The 19,530-nt window shown below is 46.0% G+C and overlaps 1 protein-coding gene and 1 long non-coding RNA gene across 5 annotated transcripts in view; one reads left to right on the top strand and one right to left on the bottom strand.

Annotated features, from left to right (window-relative positions):
• Positions 1–430: 430 nt before the first annotated feature.
• Positions 431–15,635, bottom strand: LOC128341000 (MLX-interacting protein-like). 2 transcript variants are annotated; one of them, XM_053286974.1, is made up of 17 exons: positions 15,269–15,635; positions 10,057–10,163; positions 9,665–9,750; positions 9,477–9,566; positions 8,909–8,950; positions 8,569–8,722; positions 7,642–7,734; positions 5,075–5,112; positions 4,344–4,797; positions 4,076–4,119; positions 3,797–3,899; positions 3,567–3,640; positions 3,300–3,416; positions 3,026–3,153; positions 2,779–2,902; positions 2,491–2,620; positions 431–2,050 (listed from the first exon to the last, which is right to left on the bottom strand). In XM_053286974.1, exons 1-17 carry the CDS (start codon positions 15,619–15,621, stop codon positions 1,929–1,931), a joined length of 2,259 nt encoding a protein of 752 aa, XP_053142949.1. In that variant the 5' UTR covers positions 15,622–15,635; the 3' UTR covers positions 431–1,928. The 2 variants fall into 2 exon arrangements, with proteins under 2 accessions (XP_053142949.1, XP_053142951.1); XM_053286976.1 differs by lacking the exon at positions 8,909–8,950.
• Positions 15,636–15,826: 191 nt separating this feature from the next.
• The window catches only part of LOC128341003 (uncharacterized), a 31,778-nt gene continuing 28,074 nt past the window's right edge, over positions 15,827–19,530 (top strand). For all 3 annotated transcript variants that reach the window (XR_008314140.1, XR_008314141.1, XR_008314142.1), the window contains exon 1: positions 15,827–16,099. This is a non-coding gene — a long non-coding RNA (uncharacterized LOC128341003). The remainder of the gene's footprint in view (positions 16,100–19,530) is intronic.

Raw genomic sequence — 19,530 nt, 5'->3', positions numbered from 1 at the left:
ACATCCCTACACTCCACCACTCTGGATCTGAGCATCCCCTGCAACTCATCTTTCTCCCCCCAGTTATATAAGCCCCTTTCCATATGCCCTTGCTCTCCAAAACTCTCACAAGCTAAGCACCTGTTCTCCATATTAGCAGCCCAAACATCCACATTATCCAATTCTCCTTTTTCACTGACCAATAGCTATTACCACCTAACTTAAGACACCATCCATGCTAAGCAAATGTCCAAAAGGATCTAACATGCACACATGATCTGTCTGCACAATGCTAGTTGTAGACATTGTACAGGCAGGGGACAGCTTTACCAAAGTAATCTATACCTCTTAACACATAGAAAATGCTAGTTTTCTCATCCTTAAAGCTGTGGTTGACATAAATGAGAGAATAAGTGGTAAAAGACAAATAATTAGCCCCAAAGTTTGCAAGTTATGGATCAAGAATATCAATACTCAAGTTGTATTTGTTTAAAACCTGTAATAGCAGCAATACGAAATAAAAATCTCTCTATAAAAGTGTAAAAAAAAAAAGAGGAAAGTTGATGGTAGTATATATAAAAATCATCATTTCAGGAAAGTACAACAGTGAATAAGAAAGCTATAAGAATGAGCTTACTATCAGTAAATAATTGTTAAAAATCATTCAAATGCATTGTAGAGGCATATTAGAGACAGAGTTATAACCTTTGGAACATGGAACACAGGAAATCCCAGGGTGTTCACAGAATATTCCTTTGAAATAGAAGGGAGGGGGGATATTTCCATCTTCATGCAATTTCTCTTTTTAAAATAATCAATTGGGGAAATCCCACAGGATTGAAAACAGCTTAAGTGCTGTGGATAATTACATGGTAGAGTAAGCAACACTGATTCCCTGAGCTCCTTTCTGCAGCAAACCTCATTGTTGGAAGCTTGTCAAACAGCAAAAGGGCCAGCCAGGCTGTATGTTGCCACTGACCATACGTATGTATGTGTTGCAGTCTCTTCAGCTAACATAGATCCCTAAGCAAACCAGAAGCATCAGCACCATACATAAGCAATGAGAAGACACAAACAGGCAGGGTCAGCTGCCTGCCACAACACATAACACGGTAACTCCAATTTTCTTATTTGGGCCTCACTGTCTGTAGCTAGTCAACAAGGACATTTGGGCTTGATGTGGCTTTTAAGAACATAACAGCCCTGCTGCATCAGGCCCATGACCTTTCTAGTTCAATATCCTGTATACTGGCAACTCTGAAGAGCACTAACAGGTGGTCCATTTCTGTCTCAGGAGGTGCTAGAATAGTTTGTCTGCATCTAACAGAAGGCTCATGGATACAAGTTGCATAGGTAAGATGTGCCACCAGCCTGTAATGCACTGGGATTTCCTAAGCCAGAATCAAAAGATTTCTGTGAAGCAGTAATGCGCATCCCAGGGTCAGCCAGCAGTCAACATTTAAATTCATCAGGAAGACAGCCAAAAGTTAGACAGCGAGAAGAATCTCTCCGTAACACTGAGATGTCCTATAAATGCTCTTTCACTGCCCTCTGGTGGGGAAACAGAGGCCACATGGATCTCTCCATAGCTACCTGCCACCCAAGTTTTGAGAGAATAAGGCCAAAGCCTGGTATTCTGGTTCTTCTGGGGATTTAATAGGCTTTCAGGTTCTGCGCCTTGTCTTGTGCTTCCACATCTCCCACTGTATGACCTGAAGTCCACAGATTGTTCTACAAGAGGAAGGGAGTCAAGAGGTGGCCAGCACCAAGGAGAATCCCCAGAGAGATTCCCCACTTTGGAGTTTTTGGCCCCAATACTGTCACGAAAACTACTATTCATATTTGCGTCATGAAGGAAGTCCTGAGTTTAAGCCCACTGCTGTAGGCCTTCTTGGCAGCACCTGAGGAAATGTGAGGATGTCCATGCATGACTGGACCCAACTTTCATCCTAGCTGTTGCCCTTGCAGTGTGGAGGGCAAGAGACAGCTTGCAGAGCTTGTTCAGGCAAGCGGGCTGGCTGAGTCAGTATGGAAGTGATCTTGCTGAGCTGCAGGAGGGAGCCAGAGATAGCTGTGGGAAGAGAAAGCAAATGGTAAGCTGCACACCCAAGCCAGTCACTTTCTCCTAACTCCTGGAAAGTTCTGAGCAAGTGTTAGAAACAGTAGTTATTGGAGAGTTGTGAGGAAACTGGCTACTACAGCCAAACTCATGACACTACACAGCCACACGTCCCAGGGTCATATATGGAGTTTGCTCTAAGACAAGCCACAAGGCATCTTGGATTCAAACCATGGAAAGGATCAAGAAGAAATTGCCTCTAGTAACTTAAGCAGGGCAGAGAAAGGGACTGGGTGTCATACATTTTGAACTCTATCTTTGTATCACTGGGGTGCTACAATTTTGGTCTGAAGACTGTTCATTATGAGACATGGGAAAGGAGTGCTGCTGGGAAGGGTTTGTTTGTTTGTTTGTTTGTTTTAAAATCCTAAATCATCCCTCTTAATCCATACCGGGGCGCAAGAGGGGCAGGGTGCAGTGCTGCTCCAACCAGCTCAACACTGACTGGCAGAATTCCTTGATGTTGCTTGTGCTCACTGTCCTGGTGTAGCTCTCAAACAGCGGCTTGATTACAGTGCTGAACTGCAGGTTGAAGAAGTTAAGGAACCTACACAGTCAAGTCTCCTCACTTGTCATCCCACTTTAAACTTAGCAGAAGTGCTCTCTCACTCTCGCGGACACCCCAACTTATCACATCCCATTCCCCCCAGGTTGTTGTGCCCTGAGATGCTGGTGGATACAAGCCAGAAGCGCCAGTTGTTCAAGGTGCGCTGACGCACATACTCTTCATAGAGTTGAGAAGCCTTGTCTGATTGTGGCAGTAACACAGGAGCTCCGCTGGGTGGAAGTTGGCGCTGGAACTCACTGCAGGGAACAGAAACCAGACAGGCACAACCCAGCCACTCAAATCCCCTCGTCATATGCAGTCTATCCCTTAACTCCGATCCAATGCCAGCCCTCAGCCAACAAGTCCATTTCTCAACTCACTGAATGGCAGTGTTTAGCTCTTTAATTTCACGACGCAGCCTCTCCATCATCTCCTGAGTTTGTCGGCGTTCATGCTGCAGTCTTCCCACATATGCTACACTCTTCTGCAGAAGCATCGCTTTGCTGAGCTGGGAGCAGAACCAGAGATGTAAGGTGGGGCAGAAGGACAAAGAGAGCAGAAAGAGGTCCAGCAGGGCCATAGAGCAAGCTTGGAGGGCAGGACAAGTGGCAGAGCAAAGGAATCCTCACTCCGTGTACCAGAGGAAGCACATACCTTAGCGCTGGCCTGATCTGATCGTGGCAGCACCAAACTGGCAAGAGTGTTGAAACCCGAGCTGATGACCATACGTCGAGTGTAGTCAGCAGAAACAAAAGTTGATCTGCGGCTTCCCTGCAAGTGTCAATCAAGTCACAGGATTGCAGACACCATTTAAACTCTCAAGTATGCACCTGTGACATTTGTGTAATCTTTTAAAGACTGTCTCTTTCTCCCACCCTACCCAAGGCAAGGCGTCAGAGGAGTGGGTGGGGTTTTTATTACCTTGGCAGTGGAATGTCTGTAGATTTCCTGGGTATTGCAGAGATTTGTGTCCTCAGCTCTCTCGGTGTGGACCCCTGAAAGAGTCCCAACAATAGTAGGGAAGACGAGTTCTCCTGGAAGCACGTGTCCAGCCCCCCCCCCGCTTGACATGGCATACAAACTAATCCAGTGAGTACAGAAGAGATATTGCCAAGAAGCCAAGTAACCCATACCCTCCCTAGTATGCTTACCCGGGTCAGAGGAAGCAGCAACAGAGGCAGGCAATGGAGACTTCTCTGTTGCAGAGACTGAGCGCAGTAGGGCATTAGCAGGAAACTTTGAGGTGCTACACACCTGTTGGAGAGGATAAGCACAATTAAGAGAGGAAAAGCTAAAATATGGAGAGCAGCCATGCCTGCCAATCCAAGTAGGTGAAAACAAGGTATCTGAGCAGAGTGAGTGTGATGGAAGGAAGGTGGAAGAGCTCAAGTGCTCAGCTCTATCCTTTCTCCAGATGACAGTTTTCTTACCTGTGCAGCATTCGTGACTGGAGTGAGGGGCAGTGGGGCAGGACCTGGGGATAAAAGAGGGAGAGAGTTCCTTCCAAGTTCTTGCTTTCCCAGCCTCTATGTACTCCTCCTGCAAAAAGTACAGAGAGCCCTACCAGGGACAAATCCCTCCCACTCAAAGGGGAAATCTGGAAACATCCTACTAGGCCAAGCCATGCACTTTCATGGTCTATGAGCACCATCCCTCTCCACCCGCACCCCTAGAGAGCCTGTCCTGACAGGCACATACCAGTGGTAAGCAGCTGGGCGAGAGAGGCACTGGGAGGTGCTGCCTGATTACTAGAGGAAGGTGCCGGAGCAATCCGTTGCAGGTGTCTGCTCCTCCCACCCTTGGCTACAACAGCAGAGGTTGGCACAGCAAACGTGCCCCCAGATGTGGATGGCAAAGTTTTTTCTGATCCGGTGTGGGTGATGACAGAGAAGACCAAGGTGGTTTGAGGCTGTATGTGCAAGATGGGAGGGGCCGGCGGAGGGCTGATCCTCAGTGGGGAAGTGGGGAAGAGTGGCAGGAAAGTCTGCTGTTCATTTAGATGCATAGATGGCTCCACATCCAGGGAGATGGGGATGGGGATGGGGATGAGAGAGTCTCCAGATGATGGAAGTTCCTTCGTGCCAGAGGTGATGGGAGACACATCTGGGCCACACTGACCCAAGGCAGTAGCATCTGTCAGCAGTGAGGGAGCCTAGGGCAGGAAAAGAGGAAGCAAGTAAAAGCACAGTTCTTAGGAGGAGCAGAATACAGTCAACATTTCATTCATCTTGAGCAGGCTGCACTGAAAATCATCATACAAGCCATACACCACCCTTAGAGTAAGGCACAACAGAGAGTTCCCACTGCCTAGGTCATTGTGATGTCAGAGAGAGGTAATTCAGATCCAAGAATTGGACACTGACAACTCTTTGCTGCAAATAACAGGGGCTGAAGAACCCAAAGAAAGGCTGAAAGCGATTGCAGTTTACCTGGACTGCTGGCTGAGGGCGACAAGAATTGATGAAGTCTGTGAAATGAAAGGAGGAGAGAGTTAAAAATGTACATGGCAGGGGGTGCGGTGGACAAAGAGCAAGACAGAAGAATTAGTGGGTGAACCCATTTTGTTTTGTTGGCATTTGGTTTGAATCTAACTATTTGCCCAATGTCTGGCTGCTGCGTTTTATCTTTTGTGTGCTGTTTTTATTAGTTAGTGATGTTTATGTTTTTAGTGAAAACTGCTTTGAAGGCCATGGAACAGCAATCTAAGAATACCAGCATAAAATGAATTACACAAGGAATCATCTGAATTTCACCAGAAAGTTGTTGGTGTCAATTTCAGATTCAGGAGATCTCAAAATAACCACTCTGCAACTTAGTCAAATATACTAGGAATCTGCAGATGGAGGCTGCTGATTTCAGGAGGTGGAGTGGCAGGACTGAGACTGAAGCAGGCTGAACAGCCAGAGGATCTAGAATTCTACATCTTCACCCACAAAATTCTCAGAGTACAAGTACTGCAAACAAGATTTTGAAAGTAAGCATTAATCCAAAACGGACTTAGCTGCTTCTTTATATGAAATGGGTGAGTGTTTTGTCTGGCTAGATCTAGAAATGGGGGCAACTGGAGAGAAGGTGTATGAAGCATACTGTAAGTATATGCACAATATACTAACAAGAGATTGTAGGATGCAAGTTCTCATGATTCTAAAGTAGCTACCTGATTTGGTGCTAGAAATACATAGGATATCTAGATCTCTTTCCTTTTCAAATACACTTGATGCTAAACTTGATGAACGTGTTACTACCAGTAGTTGGTGGATGCTGAGAAGGTGGATCAAAGAGACATGTAATCCTCTTCTCTAACCAGAACCCTATCTCAAGGAGGCACAGCAATTCGGGCAAGCTGCACCTTCACCCTCCAATAGAAAACAATTTTGGCTTTAGCTTCTAGATTACAGGCTGAGTTCTGTGGTGTGGAGAGGCAACAGGTGTTCTGGTTACCTTTCCTGGCAGCACATGTTGGGATAGATAAGAGGAGTTTGAAAAAGTCCGAAGAAATAGAAGTAACACTGGGGAGTGGGGGTGGGAGGCTGAACCATTGGAAGCCATGACATACAAGGGGAGAGTTAGCCAGAATGCCTGTTTGGGTCCAGCAAACTGGAAGAAAGAGAGAGAAGCAGAGTGGTTGACATGCAGATAAACACCATGCTGAGGGAAGAGCATTTTCCATTGTGCAAGGCAGGGAGGGGCAATTTTCAGAAATTCCTCTTCTTCCTGCAGCCACTGCAGCCTCTTAAAAATATGTCCCTGAGGGTTCCCCAACCCTCAAGGACATATTTTAGGGAGGCACAGGGGGAACTGTTGAAAATCACCCCTCCTCCTTACAATGGGAAGCACTCTTCCCCAGAATGACTTTAATCTGAATATCAGCCAGTGATTGAGATAAAGGAGCTATGGTGCTGGTGCACATAGTACAACCTCATCTGAGAGAAAGTGTGGGGAAATGGACAGAGCAAGATGGAAATTTGAAAGTAGCTGTTGGTATAAGACAAAATACACCACAAGCTGGATATCTGCCTGCTCTACAGAGATTACATAACATTTGTGAACTGCAGGGAGTAGCTAGTGAACATTTAATGCCTTTTCTATTTGCACTGGTTCAATTTCTAGATGGAGGCTGGTATTTGGAGGTTTTAAAAAAGGATTATCAGTTAAAATTTAATTTTGCAAGATCCAGCTATGAAAATCTTTACACACATGTATATGAACTGCCAAAAAAAGAGAGGATTAATTTTATGCCCAAGCTAACTAATTCAACTTAGTTTAACTATCAGAAGGCAGGCAGAGCTTCAGCAGGAGCATGTTTGCTTAGTGCATGCAACTTTGGCCTTGTGTGAACTAGAATTTGCAATCAATGGCAGGCTGGAAAATACAATCAGTCCCATCTTCCAGCCAGCTTAGGTGACTCAAGAGTTCTGATATTATTGGCTCTTGAGGTCACAAGTCAGCCTCTCAAAATCTGGTGACATACTTATGGTTTTTGAAAATAAGCCAGAGATTTATTTGATTTTTAGGCCTGGACACACATCACATTTCCTCAGAATTAGAAACTTAATTCTATAGAACAAGGGATCCCAACCAAATGTTGCTGAACTACAACTCCTATCATCCCCAACTACAATATATGTGGCTGGAGTACCACAGGTTGGGAACCCCTGCTACAGAACAAGAGTGCTACAATTCTCAGCAACAAAGGGCTACTTCATACATTATATTGGGAAAAAATGTTTTCCCACACAGATACAAACTACAGCAAATTGAAGCCAGTCAGGAGCTCCCAGCAGCATGTCCTCATACCACATACACATCTTTTAGGGTGCAAAAGCAGTGCTTTAACTGTGTCCAATACAGGTACTTAAAATGTAGAGGATAAAGTGTCTCTAAGCAGCCATGCAAAGTGCTTCAGGAGAAATATATGTTATAAGTCTCTCAGCTGCCCAACATGATCACCAAGGTTAACTTAGTTCACACCAGTACAAAAACTCTGTGATGTTACCATGAATGGGATCCAAGGTCATGAACTCCTCTCCAAAGCTGGGGTGCAGCTGAGTCAAGGTGGGCTGGATCATGTCTGCATTGCCCTGATGAGCTGAGGGCACAAAATAGTAATGCTTATCACACACTGCCCATTCTGCTCCAAAGCAAAGCATTGTCCTTTACCACACAAGCAAGGGATCAGTTAGGAACATAGGAAGCTGCCATATACTGAGTCAGAGTATTGGTCTATCTAGTCCAGTATTGTCTTCACAGACTGGCAGCGGCTTCTCCAAGGTTGCAGGCAGGAATCTCTCTCAGCCCTATCTTGGAGAAGCCAGGGAGGGAACCTGAAACCTTCTGCTCTTCCCAGAGCGGCTTCATCCCCTGAGGGGAATAGCTTGCAGTGCTCACACATCAAGTTTCCAATTCATATGCAACCAGGGCAGACCCTGCTTGGCTATGGGGACAAGTCATGCTTGCTACCACAAGACCAGTTCTCATATGGAGGTCTTTGAAAAAGGTAGAGATCTGGTCTTGCAGTAGCAAGCATGTACAGGCTTTGCCTTGGTAAACATTTGGACGTGTGAGTACTGTCTATTGTAAAATACTCCCCTTAGGGGATGGGCCTGTAGCTCAGTGGTAGAGCATCTGCTTGCATGGAGAAGGTCCCAGGTTCAACCCCCGGCATTTCCTGCCTGAAATCTTGGAGAGCTGTTGTCAGTCAGTGTAGACAATACAGAGCTAGATGGATCAATGGTCTGACTCAGTATAAGGCAGCTTCCTATGTAAGATTCTCTACCCCCCCTTTCTCTCCCTCCCACACCCACAGGGTAAGAAGCTCCACTACAAATCCCTGGGGCAGAGCTGAAGACTTAAACATGGGTTTCTTGGTAGCAAGAGGCAGATCCCAGGAGCAGATGGAATAGCACAGAGTGAGACCTCTTACCAAGGCCACGTAGGTTGGGACCACCATAAGGGTTGCGGCTAGAGAAGAGGGTGTCCAGAAGTGCATCCAGCTCATTCAAGGGGTCAAGCTCCATCGGGCTTCCAACGGTCATCTCACTGTTCAGTTCTACCCCTGGAAGAGTATCAGCTACTTCCTATTCAGAAGAGAAAAAGCAGGGCACTTCAGTAAAGCTTCGGGAAAACTCAAATGATGGACAGGAATGTTAAGAGGTTCCAGACAACCTCCAAACTATTCCAGTCCCAGCTTCCATCAAAAATGAAGGGGAGAACATGTGTAAAGAGTATAGGGACAGCGTTAAATGAAGCATTTAAAATGTCACCTGAGTCGGCCCATACACTGGTTCATCTGTTGACTTCTGGACCTTATTAAAAAAAGAGAGTAGTAGTAGTAGTAGTCTGGATTATTATAATTAAGACTGACTTCAGAGAATGGTACAATTACTATACTTCACAAGAGAAAAGCTATTGCTGGCCCATTCATTCACTCATTCACACTCACACAAACACTCAGAAAGCTATTGTGCAACTGTGATCAGTGTGCATCTTTGTGTGACTGAAAGAAGTTAAGAGAATGAGTTACAGAACCTGGGAAAATGGGTATTTGGACTGAGGCACTTGTCACAATTGGACAGATGAATAATTGGATGATAATTTAAATACTAGGTTCCCTCATGACCACCAGTTCTAGTCTACTATGGTCCTGTGGTGGCAGGAAGAGTCTAGAGAAGATGTTTTCTTTGAAAGATCTAAGGGTCCTGCGGCTTCTCTGAATGGGGTTATCAGACATCCCCAGTTGGCACATGCAAGGACAGAGCATGGATAACAATTGTTGTACTAGGTGAAGGGGCTATAGTGAGTGCAATGCATCTTACCGGAGAAGGAACTTACTCGCTTATGGGAGAATGCCCTCCATTTGCGATATTCCCTAATAACAACACCAATTTGGCGTTTCCAGTACTTTCCTTCCATGATGACAGCCTGAAAAGGAAATGCAACAGAGGCCACTTAGGAAGGGATCAAGAAGACAGATTATGGTATCTCTAAGTCAGAAAAGCCCAAGAGTAACCTCTGCTCACCTCCGGCTTGCGGTGCTCATCTACAACATCACTGCACTCCAATGGAGTCACAAAACTGCACACAGGGTTCTGTCGCTTCTCCACATCTATATCCAAGAGAGCGAGAGAGAGCGCGTTGAATGCCAGTGCAGAGAGACCCAAATAAAAGACAAAAATACTGACTGGCCAAAAGAACCTCTGCAGTACTCCAGGTTCAGAAGACAGAATTTGTGAACTTTTAATCCATAAACCATGACACATGCCAGACTAGCAGTGTAAAGTTCTGCTTGTAAGCCATACTTCTGCATTAACAAGTATCCTTGGCAATTACTCCCTTATAGATAAAAGGTGTCCCTTTAGAAATTCCCACATCAAGCCAAGCCCCTGGCTTGACCCTGCTTCAAGCTACTCACACTGTAGATACCAGGCCCGCCAGATGGCATTATTGAGCCGGATCTTGTCACGTTGTAGCAATTTCAGCCCCTTGAAGGTTTTCCACTTGGGAGAGACAATTTTCCCACTACAAATGGGGAACAAAACCAAGAGAGTTCTTGTAATATTAAATATTTCTGGTTTTCAAAGAAAAGCTGGACTAGAGACTAGCCTGGCTATGCAATAAATGCAAAAGGGGTGGATCTAAATTCTGCCCTTGAAACAAAGTGAACAACAAGTATTCAAATGTTTACCTTTTGCACAGAGACGATTTGCATACATTATTCTGGATTTTAGGACAAATTGAAGGAGATGGATATGTAAGAGGTGGCAGGGTTAAAAGAGTAGGATAACAATTGGAGACCATGAGTAAGGGCAAGGAGATATGCTGCTCACAGAAACTCTGCTCACAGAAACACAGTTTTCTATATAAAACTGTCTCATAGTATGCAACACAACAAGGGACAAAAGCTTACTTTTTAAAATTATGTGCTAGATACCAGTTTCAAGGCGGACACTGTCTGAGAACACAGACAGCTCTGGCTGCAGATGGCAGGATCTGGAAATATTCCCACTCTTGGTTGGTTGGTTGTGCAGTCGAGTCGGTGTCGACTCCTGGAGACCACAGAGCCATGTAGTTTTCTTGGTAGAATACAGGAGTGGTTTATCATTGCCTTCTTCCAAACAGTATGAGATGACGCCTTTCAGCACCTTCCTATATCCTAAATAATATATTCCTAAATAATCTGTAGAAATATAGTATCTGCATAATTTAAACACATCCAGCTAAGAGATTTGGGTTTTGTCATTAACAATGCATAATACTTAGCAATGCATAAGTATTACCATGTTAATTACTACGTTACATAAATTAGTAAGATTCTCTCTCTTCAAAAGGAAATACAGTCTTGATTTAAGTATTCCAAATGACAAAACTAAAATCCATGAGGAAGATTGTTTTAATGGTTCATTCCTTCCACTGTTAAAAAAACATGTGCCTCATCTCTATATCCAATGTGTACAACTTTATCTTCCAGTTACTTAATGTCACCATCAGAAATTATTTTCCACCCAAAAGCCATACCTAGCAGGATCATAAAACACAAGCCAACAGCCCCTTTGGAATACAAGCTGACACTAGCTGCTTGTTCCCCACTCATGCTCCCTGTCTAATCAATAACAATGCTGACTATTCCTGTCCTTCTGAGGTTCACGTGAAGAAGCACAGGCAGCCCACATGATAATCCACTTCCCCAGCGTACATTCTCCGACCACCCTCTTGAACTCTGTCCTGAAACATTTTAAATCTGGCAGCAATTTCACTAGCAGCTGTGTGTTTAAAAATAAAAAAAAGAGGGACAGACAAGAATCTATGCCGCTCCCTCCTTCTCACCCCAGAAGTCCGTATGGGGGCTTTCAGCAGATATCTATCCTGACTTGCCAGGAATTTCATAAAACTCTTGCTTGCTATGGAATTACTTAGATGTTCTTTGCTGATGGTTTATGATTTTGGAGATGCTGAGACACCAAAAATAACCCACGGTTCTCCAAGTGGGAGCAGAGGAAGTTGTTGGAAGAGGCATGAACATACCCTAACAGCCCAGGTTAAGATGGCTGGGGAAATCTGTGCTTACCAGGGAAGGGAAGGGAAAAGGCTCTCTTTTCCAGGGTTGGGAGGCAACCATCAGAAGCACTAATAACACTTGCTGCAGTATAAGGCAGCTTCCTATGATCCTGTGAAGTTTTAGTCTAGAGCTAGGGGCTAGCTTACACCTTGAAGTGCTCAAGCAGAAACCTTCTGCCACTACCATTCCTTCACCTCCATTAAGAAATTGGAACAAATGCTGGACAGAGCAAAAGCTCTGAGACTGGTCAGCAGCCTTGGCATTAGAAAAAATTAGGAATGCCTTGAGACAGTTTTTCTTTCATTGAGGGCCTCTTCATACATTATATTTCCTACAATGAAATAAACCTCCATATAACGAAAGTTAGTATAAATGCAAACAAATGGGTTAGGAGACTGGTGCACAAAATGCTGTAATGGCACCCTTCAATTGTGTGGACAAAATGGTACTTTTTAAAAATCTTAATTTTTAAAATAAGGATTAAATTAATTTTAACCTTTAATTTTTCAACATTAACTATTCTGCAGATCAACAATGACTACTTAATTCACAGGTCTTGTAACAAAAATCAAGTACTGGATACTACTGGAGGCAGAACACACTGGTTAAAGCAAATACATCCCAGTGTGGTAATTCATTTCAATTATTTATAGAGTTGGAATGGATCCAAGAGGTCATTAAGACCAGAGGTGGACAGACTGTTCGGCACTGAGGATCAGGACAGTTGGTTTGTTTAAAACAAAAAACAAAAAACTAACACATGTTCAATTTTTTATTTTGCAACCAGGTCAGAAGTTCCTTTTTGGAAAAGGAGAGAGAGAGAGAGAGAGAGAGAGAGGGGAAAAACTGCGATTTCCAGAGGCACCCAGCACACAACAAGAGTTCTGGGTGCCATTTGTGGCCAGCAGACTGCAGGTTTCCTATCCTGAATCTGCCCAACTTCTGCCCCAAGCCACGGCCATTAAAAACCTTCCAGATAGATGCCTATCCAGTCTCTCTTTGAAAATCTCCAAGGCAGAAAATGCCATCACCTCCTTAGACAGCTTGCTCCATTGCTCATTTTGTTCTCCCTACTGTGCCCCAGACCCTGAAAACAAAAAATGCAGCCAGCCAATTCCAAAACTTCAGGACATGCCTTCATTTTCAACAGAATTCCAAGAGCGCAAGACAGATATAAACAATTAAAACTTGATTGTGAAGAACAGGTCACACTTCCCCTTACATTCATTATTGTTCACAACAGTTCCTACAATAATGCCATTAGAAAGATAAAAGGAGGCATAAGCAGAGATACATGCTCTGTGATAACGTGATAACCCCCTATTTATGGAGTTTTTAAAATAATGAAATATCATGAGATTTTGTGCAGGTTTTGTGTAGCCTAACCATTATGCAGGTCACCTGAAGTGGCGCAGCAGGGAAATGCTTCATTACAGGGGCGTAACTACCATTAGGCAAGGGGAGGCGGCAGCCTGGGGGCCCCCACGCCTCGAGGGGACCCCCAGAGGCAAGTCACATGTGAAGTGAGTGTGTGTGTATCAGCGAGGGGCCCGTTTTAAAATTTTGTCTCTGGGCCCACTCCAGCCTCGTTACGCCCCTGCTTGATTAACAAGCAGAAAGTTGTTGGTTCAAATCCCTGCTGGTACTATATCAGGCAACAGCAATATAGGAAGATGCTGAAAGGCATCATCTCATATTCTGTAGGAGGAGGCAATGGTAAACCCTTCCTGTATACTGCCAAAGAAAACCACATGGCTCTGTGGCCGCCAAGAGTCGAAATCGACTTGATGGCACATTTTACCTTTAACCATTCTGCTACCAGAAGAGGATAAGTTGCAGAAACAGATCATTGTGGGTGAATTTCCAGAGATCCTTTTGAAATTATGTTGCTCAAATAACTGGAGCGGGAGTGCCAATGGCCTGATTCTCTTTCTAGCTATAAAGAGTACTCCTGAAAACTACTTATTCATTGTATCATACCAATGGAAACCACTATTTAAAACTTTCTAGCTCTTCTACACATCAAAATGATGTGATTTTAAAAATTACAAATCAAAGCACTTGACTTTATTGAGCAAGCCAGGCAAGTTTTGAAAGATGCTATGCCAGAGAAGAAACAAAGGAATATGCAGGAGCTGGAAATATGGTTTAAGTAGCAAGATGCAGCAATATAATACAAATTTGGTATTGTATCTTTTTTCCTGGCAAGTGTGTCACAAGTCCAAGTTCAAATTAGAACCCTTCATGTATGCAGTGCATACATGCAGCTCCCCTCCCATGCCTCTGCTAGTCTACTGAGCCAGAGAGTAAGCACCAGCACAATACTGGTAAAGCAGGCCTGACTCCATGCCATATCCAGACTCCCTGCTGCTGTCCACATTTGTGCCACCAACTCCTATTGCCTGTGCTGCAGGTTGGCCACCTTTGTGGCAATGCCAAATTCTTCATTCAGACAAAAACATGAATGAGACTTCTGTCTCTAGTGACACTCCTTAGAAACTCCTTCTGTCTCTAAAGTTATATTCTAGGTTTTGCTTAATCAAATGTTGTTAACTACATAACAGGATTTGTCAGTTTCATTTGATCCGTAGATTTCTGACTCTGAGAGGTCAGCTTTATTCCATGCTACTCCGTTTTCACATGACACCAAGAGAGACACAGAGCTTCTCTCACCATGAGTTAATACTTTTAATGTAGGATAAAAAGCAGAAAGAGATTTTAAATTACAATACACATTATAGTCAACATTTGCTTTAAATTGACATTATGTGTGCAAGAAATTTTAAAAAATGCTTTTGATGTTATGAGTGGGGGGAAAACACTTTACAACTTTAGCCTAGTTCAGTGCACATTGGCAAATGCTGCTTGTGCTTGATGATACTAGATATCTGCAGCTCCAAGGCACTAGAAAAAGTAGATTTTGTTTTGATGAGGCTTTGCACAACCAAGACTTTGACAAGCCAATTAGCTTGCTTCCACCTTCTCAGCAAGCACAAGACTGCAGCCTCCCAAGCCACTTCCAAGTGGAGCTGAGCATTTCTATGCATATGTTCTAAGACAGGTGCATGAGGTCTTCTCCACTTATGGGAATCTCTCATAAGAACATAAGAAACTGGACTAGATGGGCCTTGGGGCTGGATCAGGCCCAAGCAGGGGCGTAACTACCATTAGGCCCAAGGCCCATCTAGTCCAGCATCCTGATTCACAGAGTGGCCCACCAGATGCCTCTGGGAAGCCCACAGGCAAGAGGCCAGGGCATGTTCTCTCTCCTACTGTTACTTCCCTGCAACTGGCATCGAGAGGCATCTTGCCTCTGAGGCTGGTGGTGGCCTATAGCCCTCAGACCAGTAACCGCTGATAGACTGGTCTTCCACGAATTTATCTAAACCCCTCTTAAAAGCCATCCAGGCTGTTGGCTGTCACCACATCTTGTGGCAGAGAATGCCATAGGATAATTATACGTTGTGTGTGGAAAACTCCCCCTGCTTTCCTCCACACCATCAGCACCTGCACCTTTGGGGCGCTGTGCCGAGTCCACTCGGGGGCGGCGGCCGCCCCCATCACTCACCTGTAGGCGAGCGTCATGCACTCGAAGAGCTTGGTGAGGGAGGCGTCGATGTTGAGAGCTCCGCTGCTTCGCGGCCCGTAGCGGTATGTCAGGCACGTGCCCTCGCTCACCGTGTCGAAGTCGTAGGTGGTCTGCTGGGCCCCTTCATCGGCCCTCCCCCCTTGGCAGGCCCTTCTCCCTCGCCCCACCGCGCACGGACCCGGACCAGACCCAGGCAGCCGGGGAGCAACTTGGCCTGCCGGACTCAGCGCCGCTGCCTCAGAGTCGGGGTCGGGTTCTGGGTCCGGGTCGGGCTCGGCGTGGGGCTCCGACACCATGAAGTGGCCGCTGTGGATGATCTGGGGGCGCGACATCTTCCCAAGCGCAGGCCCCGGGGCCTCCCAGCTCGCGCTCTTCCTCCCGGAGCATCGCTAGCCGGCCCGCCACGACGCTCCAGTCGCCATGGCAACAACACGCGGCCGCCAGGGCAAGCGCGACCGAGAACTGCGGCTTCTTTTGCCGGAACTGCACCGACGCCACGGCGGAAGCGCAGCCCAATTCAGACCCCAGCTCTACTCCAAGCTCCCATAGCAACCAGGAAAAATCCTTCTACGCATGCGTCCTCGTAGAGCCGCCTCCTTCCCCTGCCGCTTAGCATGGTGGTCATTGTAGTTCTGATTCGACTTCCTTCCGGCTTCCAATCTTCCTGTCGGAGAGAATTTTGTTCTCCGTGTATTACTAGGCGTGAGATAGCGGCGACTCTCTGAAGAGGAAGAAGAGAATGGGACCACAGATCCCAAGGTGCGTCGCTGCAAGACGGCCACAAGCCTGAGCGTGCCCGAAGGGATGCTGGTAATTGTAGTTTTTTTCTCTCCTCCTCCTCCTCCTCGGTATTGCCTATTATGGGTAATCATTCTGAAACCAGAGAGATTGTTCTTAGGCCACCTGACGAGCTGAAGCTCTAGGTTTTTATTGCGACTTCCTCTACATGTTCATCTAAGCGAGTATGCTAATTCGTGCTGCAGCTTAGCGATTCAACCAATCATGTTCATCGCTTGTTGATTTGCCTGTATGAATTGGCCACCCGCGATCGCGCATCAGAAACAGAGATTTTCAATTTCTTCATGCCTCCTCAAATGGAGTATTTTCAGTGGGCAGCCAGTAAAGTCCACTGTCAGATAACAGAGTCGAATGATCATGTTACACTGCAGTTTAAACCACTGCAGAGAAATCGTGTGCTGTGTATGCATGCATGGATGGACCAGACCTCCATGATTACTCAGCACTTGATGAGCTGTTTTTTTGGCAGTGCTATCCCTTTCAGCTGACACCATTCAATCTCTCATCTGCTCTTAACCTCAGGCTTTTGTTGCAGGTCCTACTACTTGTCAAGGCTATTATTTTATTTTATAGCAAATTTATTAAAACAAGAATGAAGACAAGTGAGGTGGGGGAGAAAGAAAAGAGAAGGCCCTCTCATGAGCCTGATGTACCTCTCCTGGGCTGGGAACTCTGAGAAGGCCCACCTGAGATGACCTCACAGGGAGGGTCGAAGCTGAACAAGAGAGGTGGTCCTGAAGGTACACAGGTGCCACACCTTGAAGGGTTTTATTGATGATAACCAGCACCTTGAATTGGACCCGGAAGCGAACTGGCAGCCAATGCAGCGACCTCAGCAAAGGTGAAACATGATCATATTTTATGCTGCCCATAAACAGCTGGGCCAAAGCATTTTGGGCCAGCCGAGTCATCTTCAAAGGCAACCCCAAGTAGAGTGCATTGCAGTAGTCCAACCGATAGGTGATGAGGGCATGAGTTACGGTTGCCAAGGCCTGCCAGTCGAGGTAAGACCGCAGTTGGTGCACCGAACGAAGCTTGGCAAAGGCTCTCCTAGCCACGGCTCGTTCCTGCTGTTCTAGCAGGAGCCGTGAGTCCAGGATAGCCCCCAAATCGCGAGCCTGCTCTTTCAAGGGGAGCACGACCCTGTCAAGGGAAACACTCGAAACCAGAACCTGGCCAGATCGAGAACTGAACAACTCTGTCAGCAACTCTGACAGAGCAACTCTGTCTTAGAGGGATTAAGCCTGAGCTTGTTTTGACCCATCCAAGCCCTTACAGCCTCCAGACACTGAAGCTCTTCTCATGATCGATGAGAAGAGCTTCTTCCAGGTCTGTGGGGAGAGCGGGCTTAGCCTGCTTTCCCTGCAGACAATAAAAAGGCAACCCACACAACTGCTGGCTCTGTAATGGGGGCTGCGGGGATTGGGGGCTGCACGGCCCTTGGAAGTTCCAGGATGCCCTGCGCAAGTGCAGGGGTCTGCTGCTTGCAGCCTCCTGGTTGGGGTCTACTTGTGTGTCACCACGCACTGCAGCGACACATGAGCAAAAAAATGATGATAACTGAGTGCTCGCTCCGTTAACCTCATTTAAGGGGGGGGGGTTATTAGGCGGGCTAGCTGCCTTGGGAGCACTGGGCTCACGTGCGAGCCCGGAGGTTCCCACGATCCCTGGAAAGTGGTCTAAACTCCCTTAGCCTGCTTTCCAGGGATCGTGGGAATAGCCTCACTGGATCAGCACATTCATGGCATCCCTGGATCGGCCCAGGGTGGCAATGTACAATTGGTTATCATCATCATCATACTGATGATACCTCACCTCAAACTGATGGATGACCTCACCCAGCGGCTTCATATAGATGTTTAAAAGCATGGGAGCAAGGACTGAGTGAGTCCACTCTACAAGAACGAGGCCGTGGGCTAGACAACTCACCTCCAATTCAAACTGTCTGAAACCGTCCACTAAGGTAGGAACGAAACCAGCACAACACTGTGCTCCCAATTCCCAACCCCTGCAGACAATCCCGAAGGATACCATGGTTGATGATATCAAAAGCCGCTGAGAGATCTAATAGAACCAAGAGAGGTGTGCTCCCCTCACTGAGGCTCCGCTAGAGGTCATCCACCAGAGTAACCAATGCCATTGCTGTGCTGTGCTGTGGTCTAAACCCCGACTGAAAAGGGTCAAGGAAATCCACTTCATCTAGGATTATCTGCAGGTGAGCAGCAACAACTTTCTCCAAAACCTTGCTTCACAAGGGAAAGTTGTAGATAGGTCTAAAATTATCTAATATCTCTGGGTCCAGGGAAGAAGACTTCAGGAGAGGGCAGACCACTGCTTCTTTCAAAACCAGAGGAATCTCTCCCTCCCTGAGTTATTAATTCACTAGCTCCTGGACCCAGAACCTCACCCCCTCACCCTGGCCATACAAATCAACCAGGAGGGGCAAGGATCAAGCAAACAAGACACTGTACTCATACCACAGAAAACCCTCCCCATGTCATCAGCCTCTACAAGCTCAAACGTATCCCAAAATGACATCACAAGACGTTACTTCCATCACCTCAATGGATATAGCACAGAGTCCAACTCAGAGCAGAGACAAGTGAACTTATTGGCAAAGAATTTGGCAAAAACATCACAGCAGCCCTTCGGAAGGTCTTCCTTTTTCCATTTCCCCCAAAGGGTACAGGTGATCCCAAATAATGCTGCTGGATGGGATTCTGCCGATGCAATGAGAGCAGAGAAATAAGTAGACTTCACCACTTTCATTGCCGTGGTATACTCCTGAACATAGGAATGCAACCATGTTCGATCGTCTTTGCTCCCAGTTTCCCACCAGCATCGCTCTAGGTGTCTTTTGATCGGTTTCATGCCCCTTAGCAACACTGAAAACCAAGGGGCACAAGACCCACAGACTTTAAAAGGCCGCTTAGGAGCAATCTCATCCAGCGCCATCGTGGCCTCGATGGTCCAAGCCTCAAGAAGTCGCGCTGGAGAGCTGCCTACAAGATTGCTGGGAAATTCTCCAGTCGCCCTCTGGAATCCAACCAGATCCTTGTTAATTGCCTGGGGCAGACTGATAAAATGGGTCAATCGCCCCTGCGAAGTACAGGAGACGCAGTGATATGCAGAAATACCAGGAAATATTAGTCACGATAGTTACATGAACCCTCCAGCTTAGTGCCAGTATGCTATGGAATACCAATGTGCTGGGGTAGCCTACTTGTCTCGTAACTATGTAATTACGTTGTATGGCTGGTTCGCACACAAGTCCATACAACTCACATAATTGCCTTGTGAGGTGTTTTTTTGTTGTTTTGCTGCAAGTGTTCAGTATTTCCTCTTCTTTCATTTTGCAAACTTATATTTTGTTTGCCTAGAGAGTCCTCCTAGTATATAGAAACGATTACCTTATTTTTGGGTTGTCCCATGTCTCTTCCAAA

The sequence above is a fragment of the Hemicordylus capensis genome, chromosome 1 (genome assembly GCF_027244095.1).
Source record: "Hemicordylus capensis ecotype Gifberg chromosome 1, rHemCap1.1.pri, whole genome shotgun sequence".
NCBI classification, from domain to species: domain Eukaryota; kingdom Metazoa; phylum Chordata; class Lepidosauria; order Squamata; family Cordylidae; genus Hemicordylus; species Hemicordylus capensis.
The sequence above is the reverse complement of the archived record's forward strand: the minus strand, read 5'-3'. Positions and strand labels throughout refer to the sequence as shown.